At 45.0% G+C, this 21,895-nt stretch overlaps 1 protein-coding gene across 4 annotated transcripts in view; it reads left to right on the forward strand.

Annotated features, from left to right (window-relative positions):
* SASH1 (SAM and SH3 domain containing 1) overlaps nt 1-11,739 on the forward strand; it is a 730,341-nt gene extending 718,602 nt beyond the window's left edge. For all 4 annotated transcript variants that reach the window (XM_058307625.1, XM_058307627.1, XM_058307628.2 and 1 more), the window contains 3 exons: nt 5,947-6,998; nt 7,567-7,698; nt 8,535-11,739. In XM_058307625.1, the coding sequence (XP_058163608.1) occupies nt 5,947-6,998; nt 7,567-7,698; nt 8,535-8,798 (1,448 nt within the window). In that variant the 3' untranslated portion in view covers nt 8,799-11,739. The remainder of the gene's footprint in view (nt 1-5,946; nt 6,999-7,566; nt 7,699-8,534) is intronic.
* The last annotated feature ends 10,156 nt before the right edge of the window (nt 11,740-21,895 follow it).

Here is a 21,895-nt window from a genome sequence, read left to right on the forward strand (position 1 = left end):
TAACATAGGTTTCTTTGCTGACCTCCAGGTGCTCTGTTGTGAGACTTTCTTTGAAAATCTGAATATTTGCTTTATATGTTTTGTGGCTCTGTGGTAGGTCCACGTGTGTTAATTGTTATGTCTTCTTGTTGAATTGACCCCCTTATCAATATAGTGACCTTCTTTGTCCCTCATAACAGTTTTTTACTTAAAATCTATTTTATTTGATATTAGTATAGCTATCCCAGCTTTCCTTTCTTTGCTGTTTGTATGGCATACTTTTTTTCCATCCTTTGACTTGCACCCTACTTGTGTCTTTCAATTTAAGGCGAGTCTCTTGTAAACAGTACATAATCAGGTCATGCTTTTTTTATCCATTCTACCAATCTCTGCCTTTTGACTGGAGAGTTTAATCTATTTATATTTAAAGTCACTATTTTTTTTCAAAAATCTATTTTATTTATTTATTTCCCACCCACCCCACCCCCAAACCCCTGCACCCCTGTTGTTTGCACTCACTATCTGCTCGTTGTGTGCTCATTTTCTTTTTCGGAGGCACTGGGACCTGAATCCAGGACCTCCCATGTGAGAGGGAGGCACTCCATGGCTTGAGCTACCTCCCCTTCTGTTTGTTGTGTCTCTAAATGTGTCTCTTCATTGCATCAGTTTGTTGCATCAGCTTGATGCACCAGCCTCTTCGCACCAGCTCACTGTCTAGCTTGTCTGCTTTAGGAGGTACTGGACACCCAATTGCTTGAACCACATCCACTTCCCTTAAACTCACTACTGAAAATGTAGTGCTTTCTTTTACCATCTTGATTCGTCTTTGTAAGTCTTTGTAAGGTCATTTTTTTGATCCTCAGTTTTTCTATTAATGCCTACTTTCATATTTATTTGATTTTTTCCTTCTTTATTTTTTTTAAATATTACATTAAAAAAATATGAGGGCCCCACATACCACCCACCCCCTCACCCCACTCCTCCCATATCAACAACCTCTTTCATCATGTGGCATATTCGTTGCATTTTTTGGTGAATACATTTTGGAGCACTGCTGCACCACATGGATAATGGTTTACATTGTAGTTTACACTCTCCCCCAGTCCACCCAGTGGGCCATGGCAGGACACACAATATCCAGCATCTATCCCTGCAGTACCACCCAGGACAACTCCAAGTCCTGAAAATGCCCCTACATCATTCGCTTCTTCCCTTTCCCTACCCGCAGCAGCTACTGTGGCCACTTTCTCCACATCAGTGCTACAATTTCTTGCATTACTAATTGTAATAGTTCCATAATAGAATACAGTAAGTCCACTCGAATCCATACTCTATTCCTCCATCCTGTGGACCCTGGAATGGTTATGTCCAGTTCCCCTCTATATCAAGAGGGGACTTAGATTCCACATGGATGATGGATGCAATTCTCTTGCTTGCAGTTGTTGGCAATCTTGGCTCCCTGGTGTGGTGGTTGACCTTCTTCACCTCCCTGTTAGCTGACCAGGGTAAGTCCAATAAACCAGAGGGTAGGAGTCGCAAGTCTGCTGAGGCTCAGGGCCTGGCTATTACATGGACAGTCCAGAGATTCAGGTCTACTGTACCATTTTCAGTCCCTTCTGATATGTTTTTCATGTTTTTCTTTTTGATTACCATGGGGCTTAAATTTAACATCCTGAACCTGCAACAATCAAGTTTCATTTGATACCAGTTTAACATAAGTTAAACATAAGTTCCTATAACCCTCTGTCCTTCCACCTTTTTGTTGTACTTGTTACAGATCATATGTGTATACATTGTATGCCCAAAAACATTTATTTATCATTACTTTTAATGTGTCTGCATTTTAGAACCTGGAAGAAGTAAAAAATGGATTACTTACCAAAAAATACAATGTACTAGTACTGTCATTTATGACTACCCATAAGGCTACCTTTACCAAAGGCCTTTATTTCTTCATGCTGCTTTGACCTACTGCCCAGTGTCCTTTCCTTTCAGTCAGAGGAACTCCCTGTAGTGTGATGAACTCACTCAGCTCTTGATTATTTGGGAATGTTTTAATCTCTTCCACATTTTTGAGAGAAAGTCTCACCAGCTCTCACATTCTTGTTTGGCAACTGTTTTCTTTCAGCACTTTATTTTGTCCCATTGCCTTCTTTCCTCCATGGTTTCTGATGAGAAATCAGCCTTTTATTTTATAGGGACTCTCTTGTATGTAGCTGTTGCTTTTCTCTTGTGGCTTTTGGAACTTTCTCCTTGTCCTCAGTATTCAGCAGTTTGATTTCTATGTGTCTGGGCACGGTTCTCATTGAGTTATCCTGTTTGGGGTTCATTGGGATTCTTGAGTGGACACACACGTATCTTTTGTTAAGGTTGAGAAGTTTTTTGCCATTGTTTTTTAAAAACTTTCCTTCTGTCCCTCTCTCTCTTTTCTCCTGAGACTTCCATAATGTGTATATTGGTACACTTGATGGTGCCCCACAGATATCCTAGGCTCTGTTTGCTTTTTTATTCTTTTTTCTTTCTGCTTCTCAGCCTGATTCATTTCAGTTGCCTTATTTTTGAGTTTTCTGATTCTTTCTTCTGCTAATTCCAATCTGCTTTTGAAACCCACTGGGGAATTTTTCATTTCATTTATTGTGGTTTTGAAATCCAATATTTCTGTTTGGATCCTTTTTAAAATTTGTCTCCTTGTTGAGATTTTCATATTGTTCATTCATTGTTTACCTGATACTCTTTAGTCTCTGTGTTTTCCTCTGTCTCATTGAGCAAATTGAGGATTTCTTTTTAAGGTCCAATGTATCCAAAATTTGGTCTGGAATTTTATCTTGTTCCTTTGGATGGGCCATGATTTCCTGTTTTCTTTGTTTGTCTTGTAATGTTTTCTTGCAGACTGTACATTTTAATATTTCAAATTGTTAACTCTGGGATTTAGTCCCTGTCCTGTCTGTTCCTTAAGTTTATATCCAGCTAGTGATATACAGAGATTTTCCTCAATGCCAGGAGCTAACAAAGCAAACAAACAAAAGCAAAAAGTATCTTTCATTGTCTCTGTAAGTGGCAAGGCTGAGGTCTGTGAGGGCAGGGTCCTCTCCTTACCTGAGCCCACGTGGACTCTGCTTCTTATCCTGGGCTTGTCCTTACCCAAGGCCTCAGGAATTCCCTGTTAACAGGAATTCACAGAATGGCTTAAAGCAGGCAGTTCTTTGCCCCATGCATTTTGACTTAGTTATTTCTTACCTGCTTTAGCTGTTGAGATGACTTTCCTGTTCACTCCTTCACGCTGCCACCCATGGCTTGGCGCCACCCTCCAGGCACCTCGGCCTGTCATAGGAGCTGTTCTGCCTCCTCATTGGGGTGCAGGCTGGTGCCACGCTGTGCTGGGGGGGCTAAGGGAGGAGCCGGCAAGGTGCCATGCTTCACCAGCCGTTGCACACTTGCACAGCTCCTGCTATCCTTTACCTCTTTTCCAGAGTTTGGAAGAAGATGGTTCTGCCAGTTTTTGCTAGTTGTTCGAAGATCCTGTGGTGCATTGGCCACTGAGAGTGCCTGATGCAGCCGCTTGGCCTGTCGGAAGCCCCAGGCTCGCCTCGGTTTTGAACCAGTGGCTCCGATAGCAACCCCCTGATACCTGGGCTGGAGGTTATTCCCAGCACTTAAGTTTTGCAACGGTAGGATCAGCCACACATTTCACTTTGAAAAGCAGCACAAATTATGCAGCCAGAACCCCACAATGCAAACTAAAAGGATTTTAAAAGAAAGATATTTCCAAAATAGATTTTACCTATTTTGTACTTTTCTTCTTTTCTGCTTTGTACCTCCTCTACCTTTGTTTTTTCAAATACTAAACCAAATTCCACAAATGTGTTCTAACTCTAACTGGGGAAGTCTTTTTCTTGAATGGAGCAGTCCATACAAGTTGAGTCTAAAGTGCCAGTGCTGTTTGCTTCAGAGCCCGGGCCGCCTTGAGCGCTGCTTTCACCAGTGGCCGTGTACTCTGGGTGTGGGGGTGGCGTGACTGTGGGGGTCACAGCAGAGTGGGCTGTGCCCGAGCTGTGCCATGAGCTTCCCATCCCCCCCAACTTCGATAAAGGAAGCTTCTGAATTATCTTGAAACTTATTTCAAGACTAAAATTTTCTCAAGAAGGATGATTCTCTTGCATTATTAACTCAGTGATAATCTGCGTTTCCCTCTTCATCACTCTAGTCTGTAGTTCAGTCCTACTGTCTGTGCTTCCTGGCTGCTGTGTGAGGAAAATGTTTCCTTTAAAGACTTGCAGCTATAAAACTTACACTGTGTGTCCCCTATGTCCTTTTCTTACTCAATAAAAACCAATCTTGGCCTGCTGGGAACACTGAACCATGCGGCTGTCAGCCCACTGGGGCTCCCGGGCAGCAGTATTTGCAGTGCCTGAGTTAGGCAGTGGTTGCTAGGGTCACTGAGGAGCAGGTGATGGGCGGGGACCAGTGTGAAACCCCATCGTGGTGAGATTAGAAACAGCCCTCAAGGGGCCAGTCTCTGCCCCACAGGGGAAGACCAGCGAGGAGAGTGCTGCTGCTGCACTCCACCTGAGGGGCATACTTCAGCCAATTCCGAAGCTGCAGGCTGCAGTTTGCTGGTGGGTTATGACGCCCGCTAGTGGGTCATGGACAGCACACTGCCCCTCTGCCCACGGCTCGTGCCCAGACCTCTTCTTTCATTCCTTTTCTGCCACCTGCAAAACATGCAGGGGTTTTACGAAGAGCATGTATGTTGTGTCCCTCTCAGCAGAGGCGCTGGCCACACTTTCTCTCCTTTTGCAGCCGGTCCACCACCTGTTTCTCTTTGCTGCTCATTTGTTGATAGGGTGATATGGCATGGCAGGGGGATGTCAAAATTCCAAATAAAGTATTTACTTTAAAATATTTGCTAAAACAGTAGATTAGGAAGATTCTATCCTTATATTCAAGATGGTAGCTTTCCAGCAATAGAGTCAGACATTTCTTTCTACCTTGCAAACCAACCCATTCTGGGTCTAGGGTCTAGGATTTTTATCTTTTTCTGCAGGCTTAGAGTGTGGAATCATTTGGTGCATGTTTTGTGCCTTCTGTGACATACCCCCAGGCATCTCAGCCCATTGCCAAAACCCAAACATGTTACAAACCAAAAGAGCTAGTGTGGGAGTGTGTGCAAGAGTGTGTGTGTTTGTGCATATGTATGTTGACAGTACTGATGAACATAAAGCATAGAGTACAGCTCCTGGCCCGTGGAGAGTACATTCTCAGGAAAGCTCATCAGCCAGCACCAGCTAACATCTGTCGGTGAATACGTGTTATGTCCCTTCTCAACATGACGGTGCATTTGAATCAGGGCTGTTGCTTCATGGGACCTAGAACCATATAACAGGTTTATAGATTGTCTCTGGAAAAGTACTCACTTGTTCGTGCCAAGGTGGGTTGACTGTTCCTGAGATGCATTTGTTTGTAACATGTGAACACACAACCAAGAGAGGAGCGGCTCCGGAAGGTGTAGTTTGAGTACTCGCTGGTCACAGCGAGCCCTGAGGGGCACTGGTGAGGTCCACTCTTCTCAGCCCTGACCTTGGGAAACAGCTCACCCAGCAGAAGTGAGATGCAACCTTGGCAAAGCCCCAGGAGCACATCGGGGACGTGGGCAGTTAACCTTCTTCCTCCCTGGTGGCAGCTGGCAGCAGGCTTGGGCCCAGGTTCCTTTCACACAACGTGTTTCTTTTCCATGCGACTCACTTAATTTCAGTCTCCCTGTGTCCTTAATAAGGCTGAGGATTTTTCTAAAAAATGGGGCCTGGTAAACGCTCATCAGTCATGGCCATGTGCAGTCCCTCCGTGCTCTTAGGGGCCTTGACGGTGGGGCCTGGGGCTTGGAGACCCAGTTGCACCTTTGTGCCTTTTTGCTCCAATTCGATCACTTTCTTTTAAAGTGTGATTGTAAACAATCTCCTTGTCTCACAGGCAGGACACGGAAGACGGGCCCCGTTCCCAGGAAGACGTCGCCAGGGCCCAGCTCCCAGCCTTCGGGCAAGAACCAGCAGGGCAGCTGCCCAGGCTCGCCCCTGACGACACTGGTGGGCGCATGGAAGCAGAGCGAGAGGAGCAGCAGGCTGGGCGGCACTCTCCCCGCTCGCGGCGGCCAGCCATGCGTGACCAACTCGGGCAGAAGCTGGAGAAGCCTCCCCGCCTCCGCCTGTCGGAGCCACGAGACCTTGGGAGCCCCAGCCATGCAGACTCGGCCCCGGTCCCTTTCCCTAGGTGACCTACAAGGACAGCCTGGTGCCGACGGAGACGGGCGTCATGGGGCAACGGGCCCCTCCCCTCAGAATGTGCCAGAAGTGCCACAAAAGACAGCCATGGCCACCACGAAGGCCCAGCCCACGGGGCGGGCCTCTGCTGTCGACAGTGCAGTGCCGCTCACCCAAAGCAAGAGGTTTTCTGACCCCCAGAAAATTATGACAAAGAAAGCAGACGGCTGCACCGCAACCCCTGCACGGGGCGTGCCACCCCCTCAGTGTTTGCCCAAGAGCTCTGAGGCCCTCCCTGCCAGAGCGCAGCTCCCCGTGCTGAGGACACCTCTGGGGGGCCCCAGGAAAGGACACAACATGGAAGGGCCAGATCATCCCCCAGGCACCAAAGAAGGAGTCGATGCTGCACAGAGGGCCCCAGAGGTGAAGTCACAGCCTCCACCCGTTCCTGCCAAGAAGAGCAGGGGGCGCCTTGCCCATGGACTCCTCCCTGCCCCCCGCAGCCCTGGCGAGGGCCCCCCCAGCCTCGACGTGCCGAGCCTGCCCGTCAAGAGCCCGAGGGACTGCCCCCCGGCCCCGCGGCCCCCCTCGCCCAGCCCCCGGCCGCCGCCCTGGCTCTCAGAGCTCCCAGGCAGCAGCCTGAAGCTGGGCCTGGCCCTGGCCAGGAAGGCCTCCTGCCCCCGGGGCGGCGGCCTGGAAGCGCTCACGGAAGACAAGCTGCAGGCCGAGGGCATCGACCTCACCGAAGAGCCGTACTCTGACAAGGTACCCACCCCACCACGGCGCCACACAGCCTTCTCAGCTGGGCCAGGGTTGGCCAGGAGGGGAGGGCCGGCAGGTGCACACTGGCCCTGCAGCATCCTTTTCTTTTGTCTGGCTTTTGCTTTTTCTTTTTGTTGCCATGGTTTGCAGGGAGAGTTGGGCGCGCATTTCAACATGGGTGTCTCCTCTCTCATCTTCCCCGTATGGAAGACAGGTGGTAACTTGCATAACACACTGTGAAAACTAGAAAATAGTTCAGATATAATATTGGTGGCTCTTGGAGCCCCGAGGAGAACATCTGTGGGTCGAGATTTGCTGCTGCAGGTTAGGTCATTGCCTGCGGCAGTATCAGGTGAGGTGCGGAGCTGGCTGCAAAGCTGAGGTTTACTCTTCTGCCTCAAGCTCACTGGAACTTGAAAGAAAGATGCGGCAGAACCCCTCGAAAGCATCCGCTCTGACAATAAAATAAATGTCCCGTGGGACCTCTGGGTGTGTTTCCAGCTTCTGCCTGCTGGGCGCTGGAGAAGAGGTCCCCGAGTCTCTGACACTTTGTCTCTGCTCTGCTTCCCAGCACGGCCGCTGCGGGATCCCCGAAGCCCTGCTCCAGAGGTACGCGGAAGACCTCGGCCAGCCCGAGGGGGCCGTGGCCACCAGCATGGACCTGATCCGCGTGAAACTGCTGCGGAAGCAGCACCGCATGGCGGTGAGCAGCAGGGCTCGGATGCACTCGCAGCAGCTGCGCGGCAGCCGAGGGCTTCCCAGAGCTGCAGAGAGGAGATAATGGGGAGAAGCAGCTTTGGAGAGGAACAAAATGGAAGCTGTCCCTAGTGCCACACTGTTAATCCTCTCTGTGGACAGAGGCGATGGCGAATGTGCTGTTTGAAACCTGATGGTTGTAATTGGCAGGTCGTCCATCTGTTTACCCATTATGAGAAGTTACTTTACATTGTTAGTATTTCAGAGCTTTCTGGTAGACAGATGTAGACAATACAGAGAGGAACATTATCATTAATAGACCTTTGTAGACTTCCAAGAGTAGTTTCTGAGGATTTATTCCTTGAAGAGGTTTTGCTTAAGAGTGTGCAAGATTTCAAGGATTTTCACGTTTTAGCAAATCGCCTTTCTTGAAAGATGTGGCACTTTGTATTTCCAGTGGGAGAGCATAAATGCCCATTTCCCCTGCCCTTGCTAACACTTGATATTATTGCATATTAAATTCTTTATAACCATATTGATTAAACTCTTAGTTTTCTGGTGGTTGACATAGATGTAAATGCAGTGGGAAATCTACTTTATAGTCGCTCTCCTGAGAGGCTTCTTCCTTGAAGATCACAGTGCAGCGAGGCATAGACATACTCAGTTTGGAGACATGAGCACATAAATGGGTTAGACCTAATTCCACGTACATTCTAGAGCCTGCGTGCTCCTTGGACAGCTGCCTCGCAGTGTGGCAGGGTCAGTGCAGCCCCTGTCAGCGCCTGGCAGCCGCCGCCCACCACGTCTGCAGTCCTCGTAATTCTGATCTCTGTGTTCCTGCAGATCCCGAGTGGCGAACTCACAGACATCTGCAGAAAGCCCCTCTCCCCTGGCTGCATCTCGTCCGTGTCGGACTGGCTGGTCTCCATCGGGCTGCCCATGTACACCAGCGCCCTCGCCGCGGCAGGTGTCAGCACGCTGAGCCACGTGCCTTCTCTCACCCACAGTTGCCTTCAGCAAGCCGGCATCGCCGAGGAGAGACACAGAAACAAGCTCGTGGCCGCAGCCCGGCTCTTGAGGCAGCTGCCAGGCCCAGAGGCCGTGTAGCCAGGCCCCAGCCCTCCAGCCACCAGAGGCTCTACTCTCTGTGGTTGGGAGGTGGACACAGCTCCTCCTCTGGACTCACAGGCCAGGCCAGAAGGCAGCCTAGCTCCTCCTCTGGAACAGCCCCCTCTTTAATCCCCAAAGACAAGACAAGTAGATATTTTATTTTTGGAACGCAAAAGCAGCAGATGCCAACCTGCGGCAGAACTGCAGGGGGAGGGTGGGCGGGGGGAGGGCGGACACCCGTTTCTGCGCCTCTGGCTGCCGGCTGGACACCCGGCAGGCTTTGGAGAGGCCTGTGCAGCCACGTGCCCAGTATTGACCATCCTCACTCATTCAGAAGTAGGGAAACTGGCTGCACCAGAAAAAATATGGTTCTGATCTCCTTTGGGTAAACAAGAGACATTTTAATAATTGCTTTCTAGCAATCAGCTTTTTTTTGCCTTAACATGCGCTTTTAAGCAGTTATCAGATAGATGGTTCACAACCTTGTAATTGGTTCCAGCTCTTCAGCTTAGACAGTCTAGTGTGTCTGGGGTGTTTCAGTAAAAAATGGGCTTTTCTAATTATCTCGTTTTAACATGACTTGTTTTGTAGGGGTGTGTATCAGGCACGGATTTCACATTGGCTTTCAGTTTTTAAAATAACAATAAATCCAGTAAAAGGCTATGTGGAAGTTCACAAGGGGCGCGCGTGTGTGTGTATGTGTGTGTGTAGTGACTACCTTTCATTTTGATCAATGTAGATTTTTTTGGTTTGGTTTTGGTTTTTGAGGTATTGAGGACCTTGTGCTAGGAAAGCAGGCGCTCAACCGCTCAAGCTACATCCACTGTCCAGTCAGTAGTTTTGTCACCCGTTGTTGGCCATTGTTTTGCAGCATTGACTTGGAGTTCTGGCTGTGTCATTCCAAAATTCATTCATCAGCTAAAAAGTCACTTTTGTTAAAAAAAAAAAGCAAAAAGAAACAAAAACTATTTTAAAATTTAATGTTCCAGAAAGTGTGTTTGAAAGGGAAATGGTTTGTTTTCTTAAGTTTTATAGTGATGATAGTGCTGTCCTCTTTGTTCTCTGACTGCTCTTAAGAACGACACAGTGGGTTGGCTTAGTAAAGGGGCTTCTGGGCTCGTGGTCTGAGGCTGGACGGCTGGAGCTTCCCAGGTGGCCTCTGCTGCCACTGGCAGTCCTGGGTCACGTGGGAATGTACATGGCAGCGTCTTCTTTCTCTCCTGGGTTCTGTTGACCTCTGGGCTCTGACTGCTCCCTTGGCTTCTATCTCTGTGTCCAGCTTCCTTTGTGTATGAAGAGCTCCAGCCAATATTGGACGAGGCCCACCCTCATTCATTTTGGCCTCACCTTCCCCAAGGACAGCCTCAGGGGTCCTGTTTACAGTGCGTTCACGCCTGGGACCTTTTGTGATGTGATGTAGTGTTTACAATAGAAACACTGTAACATAGGCCTTTATCAAAAGTTCTATCAGTTATTCAGTCATACAGATGGTTTCCTTCAGGAAAAAAAGAAGATGATTTCCCTAATTACATAGCCATCTCCAGTATACACTTTAGTGTATCCATGTTTCTAAGGAAAAGGATGTTCTTAAGTGACATATATTTTCATACTCTGTTGCCATGCAGTTTTAAGATAATATATTTATTCAATAATATTTACTTTATATGAGGTATGTGAAATTTGTGGAAATGAAGAATAAGCTAAAGCTGTCAGATTTCTATTTGAACTCTTAAAGCCAGCTCTCACATCTTGGTGTTCCTGAAGATTTGTCCTGTCACTGGGCGGTAGGGGTCCTGTCTGCTGCTCTTCCTGCTTGGCATCCTGAGGGTCCAGCCCACGGCTGAGGATGAGCCAAAAGACAACAGAGCTTAGGCTAGCGTAACAGGAGAAGAAGTCATGGCCTTCCAAGTAGCATCAAAAAAGGGAATTTCCTGGATTTGCGTTTTTGAAAATGCCATACCATGTGTCTGTCTCCTTTCTTAGGGAATCATTCCCTTCACAAAGAAAATCAAATTCAGAGACTGGATAATTTTCAGTGGGAAGGGGTCTGAGATTTTTATTTTATTTTGCTGTTTTTATTATTTCTAAACATGTTTTGTGTTCATTAGTTCTTCTTTTGATTTAAGTGTTTGGTTTAGCCCTAGAAAAGCCTGCATGTTTGTGTGTGGCTGGAGTTTGTGGACATCAGTGGATGGTGGTTGCTTCAGTGATACCCAGTTCTAGTCAGTGGTGAATTTTGAGTCACTGTGAAAAATGTTCTTTGGAAAGCACCAAAGATACCTGGAAGGGCAGTTTGGCTCAGGTAGCAGCATATCCACTGTGTATAAAGTTTACTTCAAAAGCTGTTTGGAAGGAAATGCAGCCTACATTCCCAGATAACCAAGAAGCAGGTGTCTTCCCATGGCCTTGCCTTACTCAGAAGCCTTTTCTCTATTCTGAACCGGGCATGGGTGAAATTGGAAACTGCTAGTCCACTGGAAATCAGTTCCTGACCTAAAAAAGTTTGCTTTCACCACCGCAGCAGAAGAGGTCACTCCAAGTCAAGCTTCATGCGCCTACTGTGTAATTTTGAGAAAAAAGTTTAGTAGTGCGAGTCCAAGTTATTTTGATTTTAAAACTGATATAGGAAAGAAATTGTCGAGCAAATTATATAACAACTAACAACATTGCACTTTCTGTATATGAAATCAATATTTAAATAACTTATTTTTTCCATTGCTGTTCTTAAACATTGTAAGTAGCTGTAATATACCAGTACCAATATGTTCTTGCAATTGCTTTAGTCAAGAAAGCTATGTATGTTTTAAAAAGTGTAAAAATGATTGTGATGATTCATTCAGCAAAAAGAAAGGTGGACAGAAGAGTTTTCCTATGTATCAAAATTGATTATAATTATTTCATCTCTGTATCTATAAAAATAATAAATTCTTCAATTGAATATGCCTTTTTTATTCCTTGGGCATTTAAAAGGCAATGGAGTAGAAATTAAAAGGAATTTATAAAATGTGAAAATAGTACTTGTATGTGCACTTTTTTTTTTTTTTTACTGGGCAAAGAAATTTATTAATCTTTGTTTTCAAACTTTATTCCCTGGCTTCTTCAGCTTAATTAGCTGAAGGTAGTCATAATATAAAATAGCAGCTCCAAGTAACTTCAAGTTCTGTCTTCAGAAGTTCATCAATGTTCTCTACAAGGTCTGGAACTTCCTCCTCCTCTCCTGTAGCAAGTGGTGCTTTTCCATCCACAGACTGGGCAGTGCTTCAGCTGGTCTCTTCATTCTAGCCAGGCTGGCTGTGCCAAGCTTGTCGCAGATGCTGGGTGGCATTTCTGTCAGCTGCTTGTAATGGTGCAAGTTTTCGCTGCCAGAGATGCCTGAACTTTAGGGTTGTTAAAGTAGATCCCATATTAACTGCTTCAATCCCAGAGATATTGTTTACCTCTAATTTCTTTAAAGAGAACTAAAATTTTTATCATCTGCTAGAGCTGTTACATGGACCACCTGCCTCTTTCTGTGAGCAGTTCCTCTCCCACCAGTGCACACTTGTGCTTGCAGTATGGTGAATTTCTCTTGGTTCATGATAGTTTATCTTGTTGGAGCAGAAATGGGGCTGCATGGGGCACTAGGGTTGGCTCTCTGGGGGTTTAAGACCAGGGGAGACCAGGTGCGCTTACGCGGGAACACGAGGTGGCAGTGAAAAAATGTAGTAGTTTGAAACCTCCCATTGTCCATTCAAAGCACATGAATAAGCAATTTTAATTTAAAATTTTAATCCTTTTTCCCCTTGAAATATTATATGTATTCTACATTCTCTATGAATCTGCTGTTAATGCGATAGTTTTATGTGTGTTGTTTCAATCATCCCATCAAGCTTGCCTAAGATATTTAAGATACTCACTGAACTCAAAAAGGGTAAAACCAAAAAGACCACACCACCCAGTGTTACAATCAAACTGTTGAAAGACAAAGTTTATAGTGCTGAGGTGCCTTTCTTGGGCCTATGGTGCTCTGGGCACCTGGAGCAGGAGGCTGTGCCCCGAGGCTCTCCAGGTGGACAGCCCCCCCACACACACACCTGGGTGGGTAATCACAGAGCAGGGGGCTTGCACCACCTGGAGACCCTCCTGGAGTACATCCAGTGCCTCCTGGGGCCTCCTGTGTCTTCTCATTCCTGAGCCTCAGCTGCAAGCGCAGGCCTCTGCTGTCCCCAGGGCCGCTCACCTGGCCAGCGGCTCCTGGCAAAGCCTGCCTGCTGAGCAAGGGGAGCGGCCTGCAGATGAAGGTGGCCCAGGGCGCTCCTGGGGTGTGGGCGGCTGCACTGACCAATGAGAAGCTCAGGCCATCCTGCGGCGGGGAGTGCTGGGATCCATATCAGAGTGTGCTCGGTACGCTGAGGGGCGGGGCTGCCGGAAGCACCTGTGCTCCAGGGTGGCTGCAGTGGTGCTGGGAAGCCCTGGCCAGGCCACTTCTCTGCTCTGAATGCAGGAGCAGGTTGTGGAGGTGGGAGGGAGTTGCTGCCTCTTCACCTGTAATGCCTGACCCAGGGCGAGCCCATCAGCCGCAAGGTGGGCCCCACAGGCCTCCCAGCTTCACCAGCTGCAGTTCCACACCCCACACCCCAGAGCCAGCCCCTCTTGTGCTTTCTCTCACACCCCACTACCCTACCTTCAGATACAGAATCCAGACGCGCCTCACCCCAGTGCTGGCACCTTGGCAAGCCTCCGCAATGGCAGTGACCTCTGGACAGGGTCCCCTTGCTCCTCCTCCTTTCACGGCCAGGCAATCCTGTTCAGACCTGGGTGAGATCACATCCGTCTTGTGCTCAGAAACCTTCAGCCGTTCCCCAGCTCACCAAGAGTAAAAGCTGAAGTCCATACAGGACCTGCCAGGCCGACACTGACCCTGCTTCTCTCCTTGATTTGCAGCTTTTACTACTCGTATTCTCTGCCTACTCATTTTGCCCCAGCAACACTGGCCTCCTGGAGGAGCTCCCACCAGGCACAGGGCACTTCTCCCTCAGGGCCTTTGCATATTTTAGTCTGTTCTGTTCACTCTTCCCCTAGATAGCACCATGACTTGTTGGCCCTGAATTTATTCAATAAGCTCTTTAGAACTTAAGTCTCTCCCCACTTGTATCCTCTTTCCCTGTTTAGTTTTTTCCGTAGGACTCATTACTTTCTAATATACTGTTATTTACTTATGTAATTTATTAACACTAGAACCTAAGCTACAGGAGGGCAGGAATTTTTCTGTTTTGTCCCTTTTGTTGTCTAAACAGCTACATTAGAAGGTAGAATAGAGTGGGTGTTCAGTAAATGAATGATACACACTCTGTTATAACTTGGTATTTCCCTGTGGTAATATATCTTTGACAGAATTGTATAGATACAAAAACAAAAACAAAAATTGCCCTCTCAAGTTTCCTCTTTTCTTTTGCAATTTGAAATCCACCAAGTCAGTTGGCCCAGATTGCCTATCAAGCCCCAGGTTCATTACATTTGACTCAGTATACACTGAAGCCCACCTGCCTAAACCAGCTCCTCTAAGATGGACAAACCCTGCTCCAGTCAGTAGAAGTCAAACTAATTTCCTTTCTATAAAAATCCTTTCCAATCCCTAGAACCCTGAAGCTACTTCCGTTCTGGCTTCCTTTGCTGCAGCAAAACTTTGGTTTCCAGAGTAAAATGCTGTAGTCTGCAAACTTCACTTTAGTTTGTCTTTCACATGTTTGGAGGCCCCAGTGAGGTACAGAAGGTGTCTTCTGGGACTGCGGGCTCCAGTGACTGGCCAGGTGGGGTGTCCACAAAACACCCTTTCATGTTGGCTGTCTGATGGCTGAGACCCGGATCTACCCAATTAACCCCTTCCTGTATCTGAACTCTGCAATTGGTATCAAGTTCAATTGCATTACATTCAGGACTTTGGTTTAGGTATCTTTGGCTTGAGTTTGGTTTTGGTTCAATCATCAGCCCTTCCATTGATTTCGTTTAATTTCTGCCTCCAGCTCTCTAATGAACATCTCTCTCAGAGACATTGGGCTTGGGAATTCATGATGTCCTCTGAACTGACTCCCAAGTCAGGTCACATAGCAAGTTGTTGGCTATCCTCTTGCTCCTTTGTAATGAGCCTCCTTTTCTACCCATTGGGCTGCCCATGGTCAGTTCCAAGTACCTACCTGGAATGTCCACTCATCAGGAAATTCCAGATCAGAGCAGTATCCAAGCAGCTGAGCCAAAAGGCCAGGGGTCCAGGAGACATTTCATCTGACCACATCCTGTGGGGCCTTCTACCCTAAATCTCCTGCTTCTTATACATACTCCTCTATGGTCCTGTGGCTTTCTGTTCATGAGTGGATCTGACAAAGAACAATTTGTCTTGTGGTGGCCACTTTGAGAAACTTGATAAGAATTAACTCGTGCACTTGAGAGGCACTTTTAAAAAAAAAAAGGAAAAGGGGATCCAAGGTTGGGTGCTTGGTCAGTTTCACTTCAAGGTTCATTAGAAAAAGAAAAGCCAGAAACAGAACAAAGGCCAGAGAACTCCAAAATGAACCAATAACTCCCCATCTTTTCTCACATAGTTACTCTAAGGAGTTCCCCTTCATCACTTAAGGGAATATGATCAAGTACAGCCTTCTTTAAAGAGGAAAGCTTTTGTGGTACCAAGCTGCCTGCTAGAGCAGAATTCAATCCCTGTGCCTGAACTGAATTAGGAGCTATAATTTCCCCAAACAAGATCAGCAAATATTTATAGACAAACTTAGAATTCTTTTGGGCATGTGATCCAGGGCTACCTGACCTATGTCAGCTTTGTACCTGTTGGTCAGAGCCTCAGATGCTGAATCCAGGAAGGCAAAAGCTGGTAGGACTGACCTGGAGAGGGCCAAGATTCTTTCCACAATCTGTCTTAGAACCAGAGAGGCTTGAGAATAAGGGCAAAGTTTATGCATTAATAAGATGACCACTCAGGGCAAATGAGATCTTAAAAGTCTCCTTCACATGTTACAATGGAAACCCTTTAGTTCTCATGTTACATAACCTCAACTTGTCCCATCTGCCAAAAACAAAAGTTCTGAAAAAATGTAAGAGTGGAGCAAGAAGAGAAAGTCAGCTCCTTTATGTAAACTAGGAGTTTTGTATTTCTGTGTTTGTGTGGTTTTATGCCTGACTCATGGCTGAAAAACTTTTCACTGAAGCTGTAATTCTCCATTTGTGTCTATTTGATGTATATTTTCCTAATTCTAGATGGCAATACCAAATTAACAAACAGAAATTCTTAAAAGAGCTCTGTTCCAATCGCTTAAAGAAAAATAAGCACTTACATATAAATTAATACTCTTAGTGTCCCCAAAATTTCATGTTCATCCTGTTTGGTGTTCCTGAACTTCTTGGATGTCTTTTGCCATGTTTGGGAAGTTCTCTGTCTTTATTTCTTTGGCTATTCATTCTACCCATTTCTCTCTTCTCCTTCTGGGACTACTGTAATGTGTATACAGGTGTGCTTGATGGTGTCTGTATTAGTCAGCCAAAGGGGCCTGATGCAAAACACCAGAAATTGGTTGGTTTTTACAAAGGGTATTTATTTTGGATAGGAGCTCACACATACCAGTCCATAAGGCATAAGTTACTTCCCTCACCAAAGTCTATTTTCACATGTTGGAACAAGATGGCTGCTGATGGCTGCGAGGAATCAGGCTTCCTGGTTCCTCCCTTCCAGGGTTTTGCTTCTCTCTGGGTTCAGGGTTCCTCTCTTCCCAGGGCTTGCTTCTTCCTGGGCTCAGGGTTCCTTTCTTCCTGGGGCTGGCTTCTCTTTCCTCTGTGAGCTTACTTCCCAGGGCTCCAGCTTAAGACTTCAGCATCAAACTCCAACATCAAAAACCCTCAACTCTGTGCTTTGCCTTGCCTTTTTATCTGTGAGTTCCCAACCACCAAGGGGTGGGGACTCAGTGCCCTAATGACATGGCCCAATCAAAGCCCTAATTGTAACGTAATCATGCCCAGGATCAGACCAGTTTACAAACACAATCCAATGTCTATTTCTGGAATTCATAATTATGTCAAACTGATACAGTCCCATGCTGTCTTAGGCTATTTTCACTTTTCAATTTTCTTTTTTCCTTCTATTCCTCAGGCTGACTCATTTCAAGTGTCTTGTCTTCAATTTCACTGATTCTTTCTTCTTCCAGCTCCATTCTGCTCTTAAAACCCTCCTGGGCATTTTTACTTCATTTATTGTGGTCTTCAACTCCAGTAATTCTGTTTGGTTCCTTTATAAGTTTCTATTTCTTTACTTATGCTCTCATATTGTTCATTCATTGTTTATCTGATAATCTGTAATTCTTTGTCTGTGCCTTCCTTCATCTTAAGAATTTTTAAAAAGATTTATTTACTTATTTTTATCCCTCCCTCATTGTTTGTGCTTGTGATCTGCTTGTCTTCTTTTTAGGAGGTACTGAGAACTGGACCCAGGGCCTTCCATGTGGGAAGGAGATGCCTAATTGCTTGAGCCACCTCCACTCCCCCTTAAGCATTTTTAAGGTAATTCTTTAAAGGCTTTGTTCAGTATGTCCACATTCTTGTGTTCTTCATTTGTGTTTTTTGTATTTTTATCCTCTTCCTTTCTATGGACGATCGTTTCCTGTTTCTTTGTCAAGTACCCTATTTTTGCACATCATACACTTCGATATTTTGAAATGTTAATTCTGGGATTACTCCCTGGGGTGTCTGTTTCCTGGCTTTAGAAATCAGCTGGTGATAAGGCAGAGACTTTCTTGAGCTTCAGCTCTCCTATCAGGAAGGTGCACCCAAAGTGAAGGCAGTGTGCAGGGCTTTCCCTATCTTATTGGGCCTCTGCCTTGTCCCGGTCTTTTTGCTAGTTAGCTGGTTTGGAGTTCCCCTGTTTACAGGATTTTGGTTGTCCTTTCTATTTCCCAGGGAACAAACCTCCCTCTTTCAGACATCTGAAGCCCTGAAGCCAGCAGGCCTTTGTCCCAGAATGTCTGCTGCTATAGTTTTTTTTTTTGTTTTTTTTTTTTAATACTTCTTTCATTGTCTCACAATGATTTGCCTGGAAGGAAAATTCTGGGAGGAGGGGTCAACTCAGGGAGGGTTTCCCAAAAGAGGACCAGGATCCTATGGAGGGGGCACAGACTAGCTCCAAAGTGCCCTGTGAAGGAGCGCAGGAAGGGCACCCAAAACTGCTTCAATGGCTCCCAAAAGCTGATTTGATACTTTGTAGAGTTTTATATTTAAGAGGTTTGTAGTGATCGGTAATGGCTTAGCCATCTTAGAAAGTTACATCTTCCCTATGGAGGTTGGAGCCATCTTGTGAGCAGAGAGTGGGTGGATAAATGTAGTCTAGGACAAGTTGGTGACTAGAGTTTACCTTTATATTCATGAGGGGTCCCTTCTGCAGGTAAAGGGAGTAGGGTAGCAGGTTAGGGTTTTGGCAGTGGTGAATTGTATTATGTGAACCAATCTAGCAGTAGGGGCTACTGTTCACAGGCGAGAAAGAGGCCCTAGATACATGATCTAGGGTTAGATAGTAAAATCTTAGTGGGATCTGGTGTGCATTTTGCTTTCAGGGAAATACACCAAGAACAAGTCCTTCTTGTTCATGCTTAACAGTGAGAAGGTAGAAATTTCTGGGAGATGGCATCAGAGTAGCTTGGCAGGGCTGAACTTGACTCTCACTTCCATACTTTAAAGAATATTGCATAAAAAATAAAATATAAAAAAAAAGAAGTAAAAAAAACAAAAACAAAAGAACTTGCATAGCTACAGAGTAAAAACAGCATGGTACTGGCATAAAAAATGGACATATTGAAGAATGGAACTCAATATAAACAGACCTCACTGCTATAGTCAACTGATTCAACAAATGGTGCTGGGAGATATCCACATCAAAATAAAAAAGGAGAGCCTTCTACAAAATTTACTCAAAATGGATCAAGGACCTAAATATAAAAGTGACAACCATAAAAATCCCAGAAGAAAATGTAGGGAAATATCTTCAAATCTTGTGGTAGGTGGTGGTTTCTTAAGCTTTACAAGCAAAGTATGATCAACCAAAGAAGAAATAGATAAACAAGATCCCTCAAAATTAAACTTTTGTTCTCCAAGACTTTGTCAAGAAAGTGAAAATGAAGCCTTCTGAATGGGAGAAAATATTTGGAGAACATGTATTTGATAAGGGTTTGATATCCATGTTATATAAAGAGACCATACACAGAAGCAGACTTGGCCCAGTGGTTAGGGCATCCGTCTACCACATGGGAGGTCTGCAGTTCAAACCCTGGACCTCCTTGACCCGTGTGGAGCTGGCCTATGCACAGTGCTGATGGATGCAAGGAGTGCTGTGCCATGCAGGGGTGTCCCCTGCATGGGGGAGCCCCACGCGCAAGGAGTGCACTCTGTAAGGAGAGCTGCCCAGTGCAAAAGGAAGTGCAGCCTGCCCAAGAATGGTGCCACACACACGGAGAGCCGACGCAACAAAAAGAAACACAGATTCCCGTGACGCTGACAACAACAGAAGTGGACAAAGAAGAAGACGCAGCAAATAGACCCAGAGAACAGACAACTGGGGAAAGCAGCAGGGGAAGGGGAGAGAAATAAATAAATAAATAAATAAATAAATAAATAAATAAATAAATAAATAAATAAATAAAATAAGAGATCATACAACTCAATGATAAAAGGACAAACAATCCAATTAAAAATGGGCAAAAGTCTTGAATAGACAAAGAAAATATAAATGGCCAAAAATCATGTGAAAAACTGTTCAACATCACTAGCTATTAGGGAAATGCAGATCAAAACTACAATCCATGTGGAATCTAAACCCTCTCTTGATATAGAGTTGGAGTGGACATAACCATCCCAGGGTCCACAGGATGAAGGAATAGAGTATGGATAAGAGTGAACTTACTGATATTCTACTATGAAACTATTGTGATTAGTAATGGAGAAAATTGTAGCATTGTGTAGAAAGTGGCCATGGTATCTGCTGAGGGTAGGGAGAAGGAAGAAGAGATATGATGTGGGGGCATTTTCAGGACTTGGAGTTGTCCTGGGTGGTACTGCAGGAACAAATGCCGGACATTGTATATCCTGTCATAACCCACTGGGTGGACTGGGGAAGAGGGTAAACTATAATGTAAACCGTTATCCATGTGGGGCAGCAGTGCTCCAAAATGTATTCACCAAATGTAATGAATGTGTCACAATGAAGAAAGAGATTGTTCATGTGGGAGGAGTGGGATGAGAGGGTTGGGGGGTATATGGGGACCTCTTATACTCTTTGAATGTAACATTGAAAAAAAAATGAGTGAGGAAAAAAAACTACAATGAGATACCATTTTGCATTTTATAGAATGGCCATTATTTAAAAGGCAAAAAGCTGCAAGTACTGTAGAGGATGTGGAGAAATAGAAACTCTCCTTCACTGCTGGTGGTAAGGTATAATGCTGCAGCCTCTGTGGAAGACAGTTTGATGGTACCTCAAGAAGCTGAATATAGAACTGCTGTTTGATCCAGAAATTCCGTTACTAGGAGTATATTCAGGAGAACTGAAACCAAGGATGTGAACTGGTATTTGCACAGTGATGTTCATAGCAGCATTTTTCACAATTGCTAAACATGGAAAAAGCCCAAGTATCCATCAATTGATGAATGAATAAACAAAATGTGGTATATACATACAATGGAATACTATTCAGCTGTAATAAGAAATGAAATAGGAATATGTAATGCAAATGACAACATGGATGAACCTAGATCATGGGTTCTTAACCAGGGGTCCATGGAAAGCTTTCAGGGGATCTGTGAGCTTGAATTGAAAATTCAAAAAAACATTCTTGTGGGGATTTGTTCGTGTGGGTGAGATATGTTTATTAGGGGGATTTTTCCTTTTCGAGTAATGAAAACATTCCAGAGTTGACTGATGTGATGATGGCACAAACTCTGTAATGAAACTGAGAGCCACTGAGTATACAATCTGAATGGATTGTACAAAGCATAGTAACATATAACACAGTGAATCCTGTGGTGGAAGATGGACTGTGGTTAACAGAACAAATATGAGAACGTTCTCTCATGAACTATACCAAATATATAATACTAATACAGGGTGTTAATAATCAGTTTTGTTGGAAGAAAAATACACCAAATATTATATGGGCTATAGGTAGTAGTAATATTTTGATGTGCTCTTTCATAGCTTATAGCAAATATTTCACAACAATGCCAGGTGTTGGTGGTGGAGTGATAGATGGGAGCCTTGTATGATGATAGCATGTTCTGTAAGTTCACAACTTTTAATATATACTTATTGTTGATGTACGTTCATGTGTGAGTGATATACTTCAATAAAAATTTTTAAATGAAAAAAATACAGTGAAGAGGTAAATTGTAGTTATGAAGTCCAAGGATGGGGGTTGATAAAAGTGGGGTAAAAGTGGTGAGCCTCAAACTAAACTTTCAGGAACTGATGCCTTAATCATAGCATAATGAGGTGAACCAATCATGCAAAATTGGATATACACATTCTGCAATATCGAATAAGGCCTAAGAAACTCTTAGCTGTTGTTTTGTTCCCAGGAAGGGAAAGCTTCTCATGGTGGAAGCACCAGGTGGGGAGATAATCTTACCTTCAAGCTGAAATTCATGGCCTAAATATCACACATGCAAGGAGTAGCGTTGAATGTGGTCCTTAAATACCTTATGGTAATTTAGAGCCAGTATCTTGAGGAAATACAATGTTTCTGAAGAGAGGATCTTAGGAAAGGTCATAGGTAGGTGTATTCTACTTTAATGGTTTCTGTACTCCATATATGTCCAATGTAAGTGGAATTTTTGCTCTTAAGGAAGGGGAAATCCTGCTGTTTAGTTCCTCTGTTAGGTGGTTGCTATGCTGGTGAGGTCCAAGAGGACAGAAGAATTCTGGACAGGTAAAGCTGTAAAGAGTACATAATTGATGGAGATGAGTTGGGAATTTGTTAATTGAGTCCTTTGGGGGCACAGTTGATCTTGATACTCCAATTCATGATGATGTTTCTCCCTAATAACTTTACTGTTGTAGTAGGACTGAGAAGAAAGTT

Source organism: Dasypus novemcinctus, chromosome 11 (assembly GCF_030445035.2).
Source record: "Dasypus novemcinctus isolate mDasNov1 chromosome 11, mDasNov1.1.hap2, whole genome shotgun sequence".
NCBI lineage: Eukaryota > Metazoa > Chordata > Mammalia > Cingulata > Dasypodidae > Dasypus > Dasypus novemcinctus.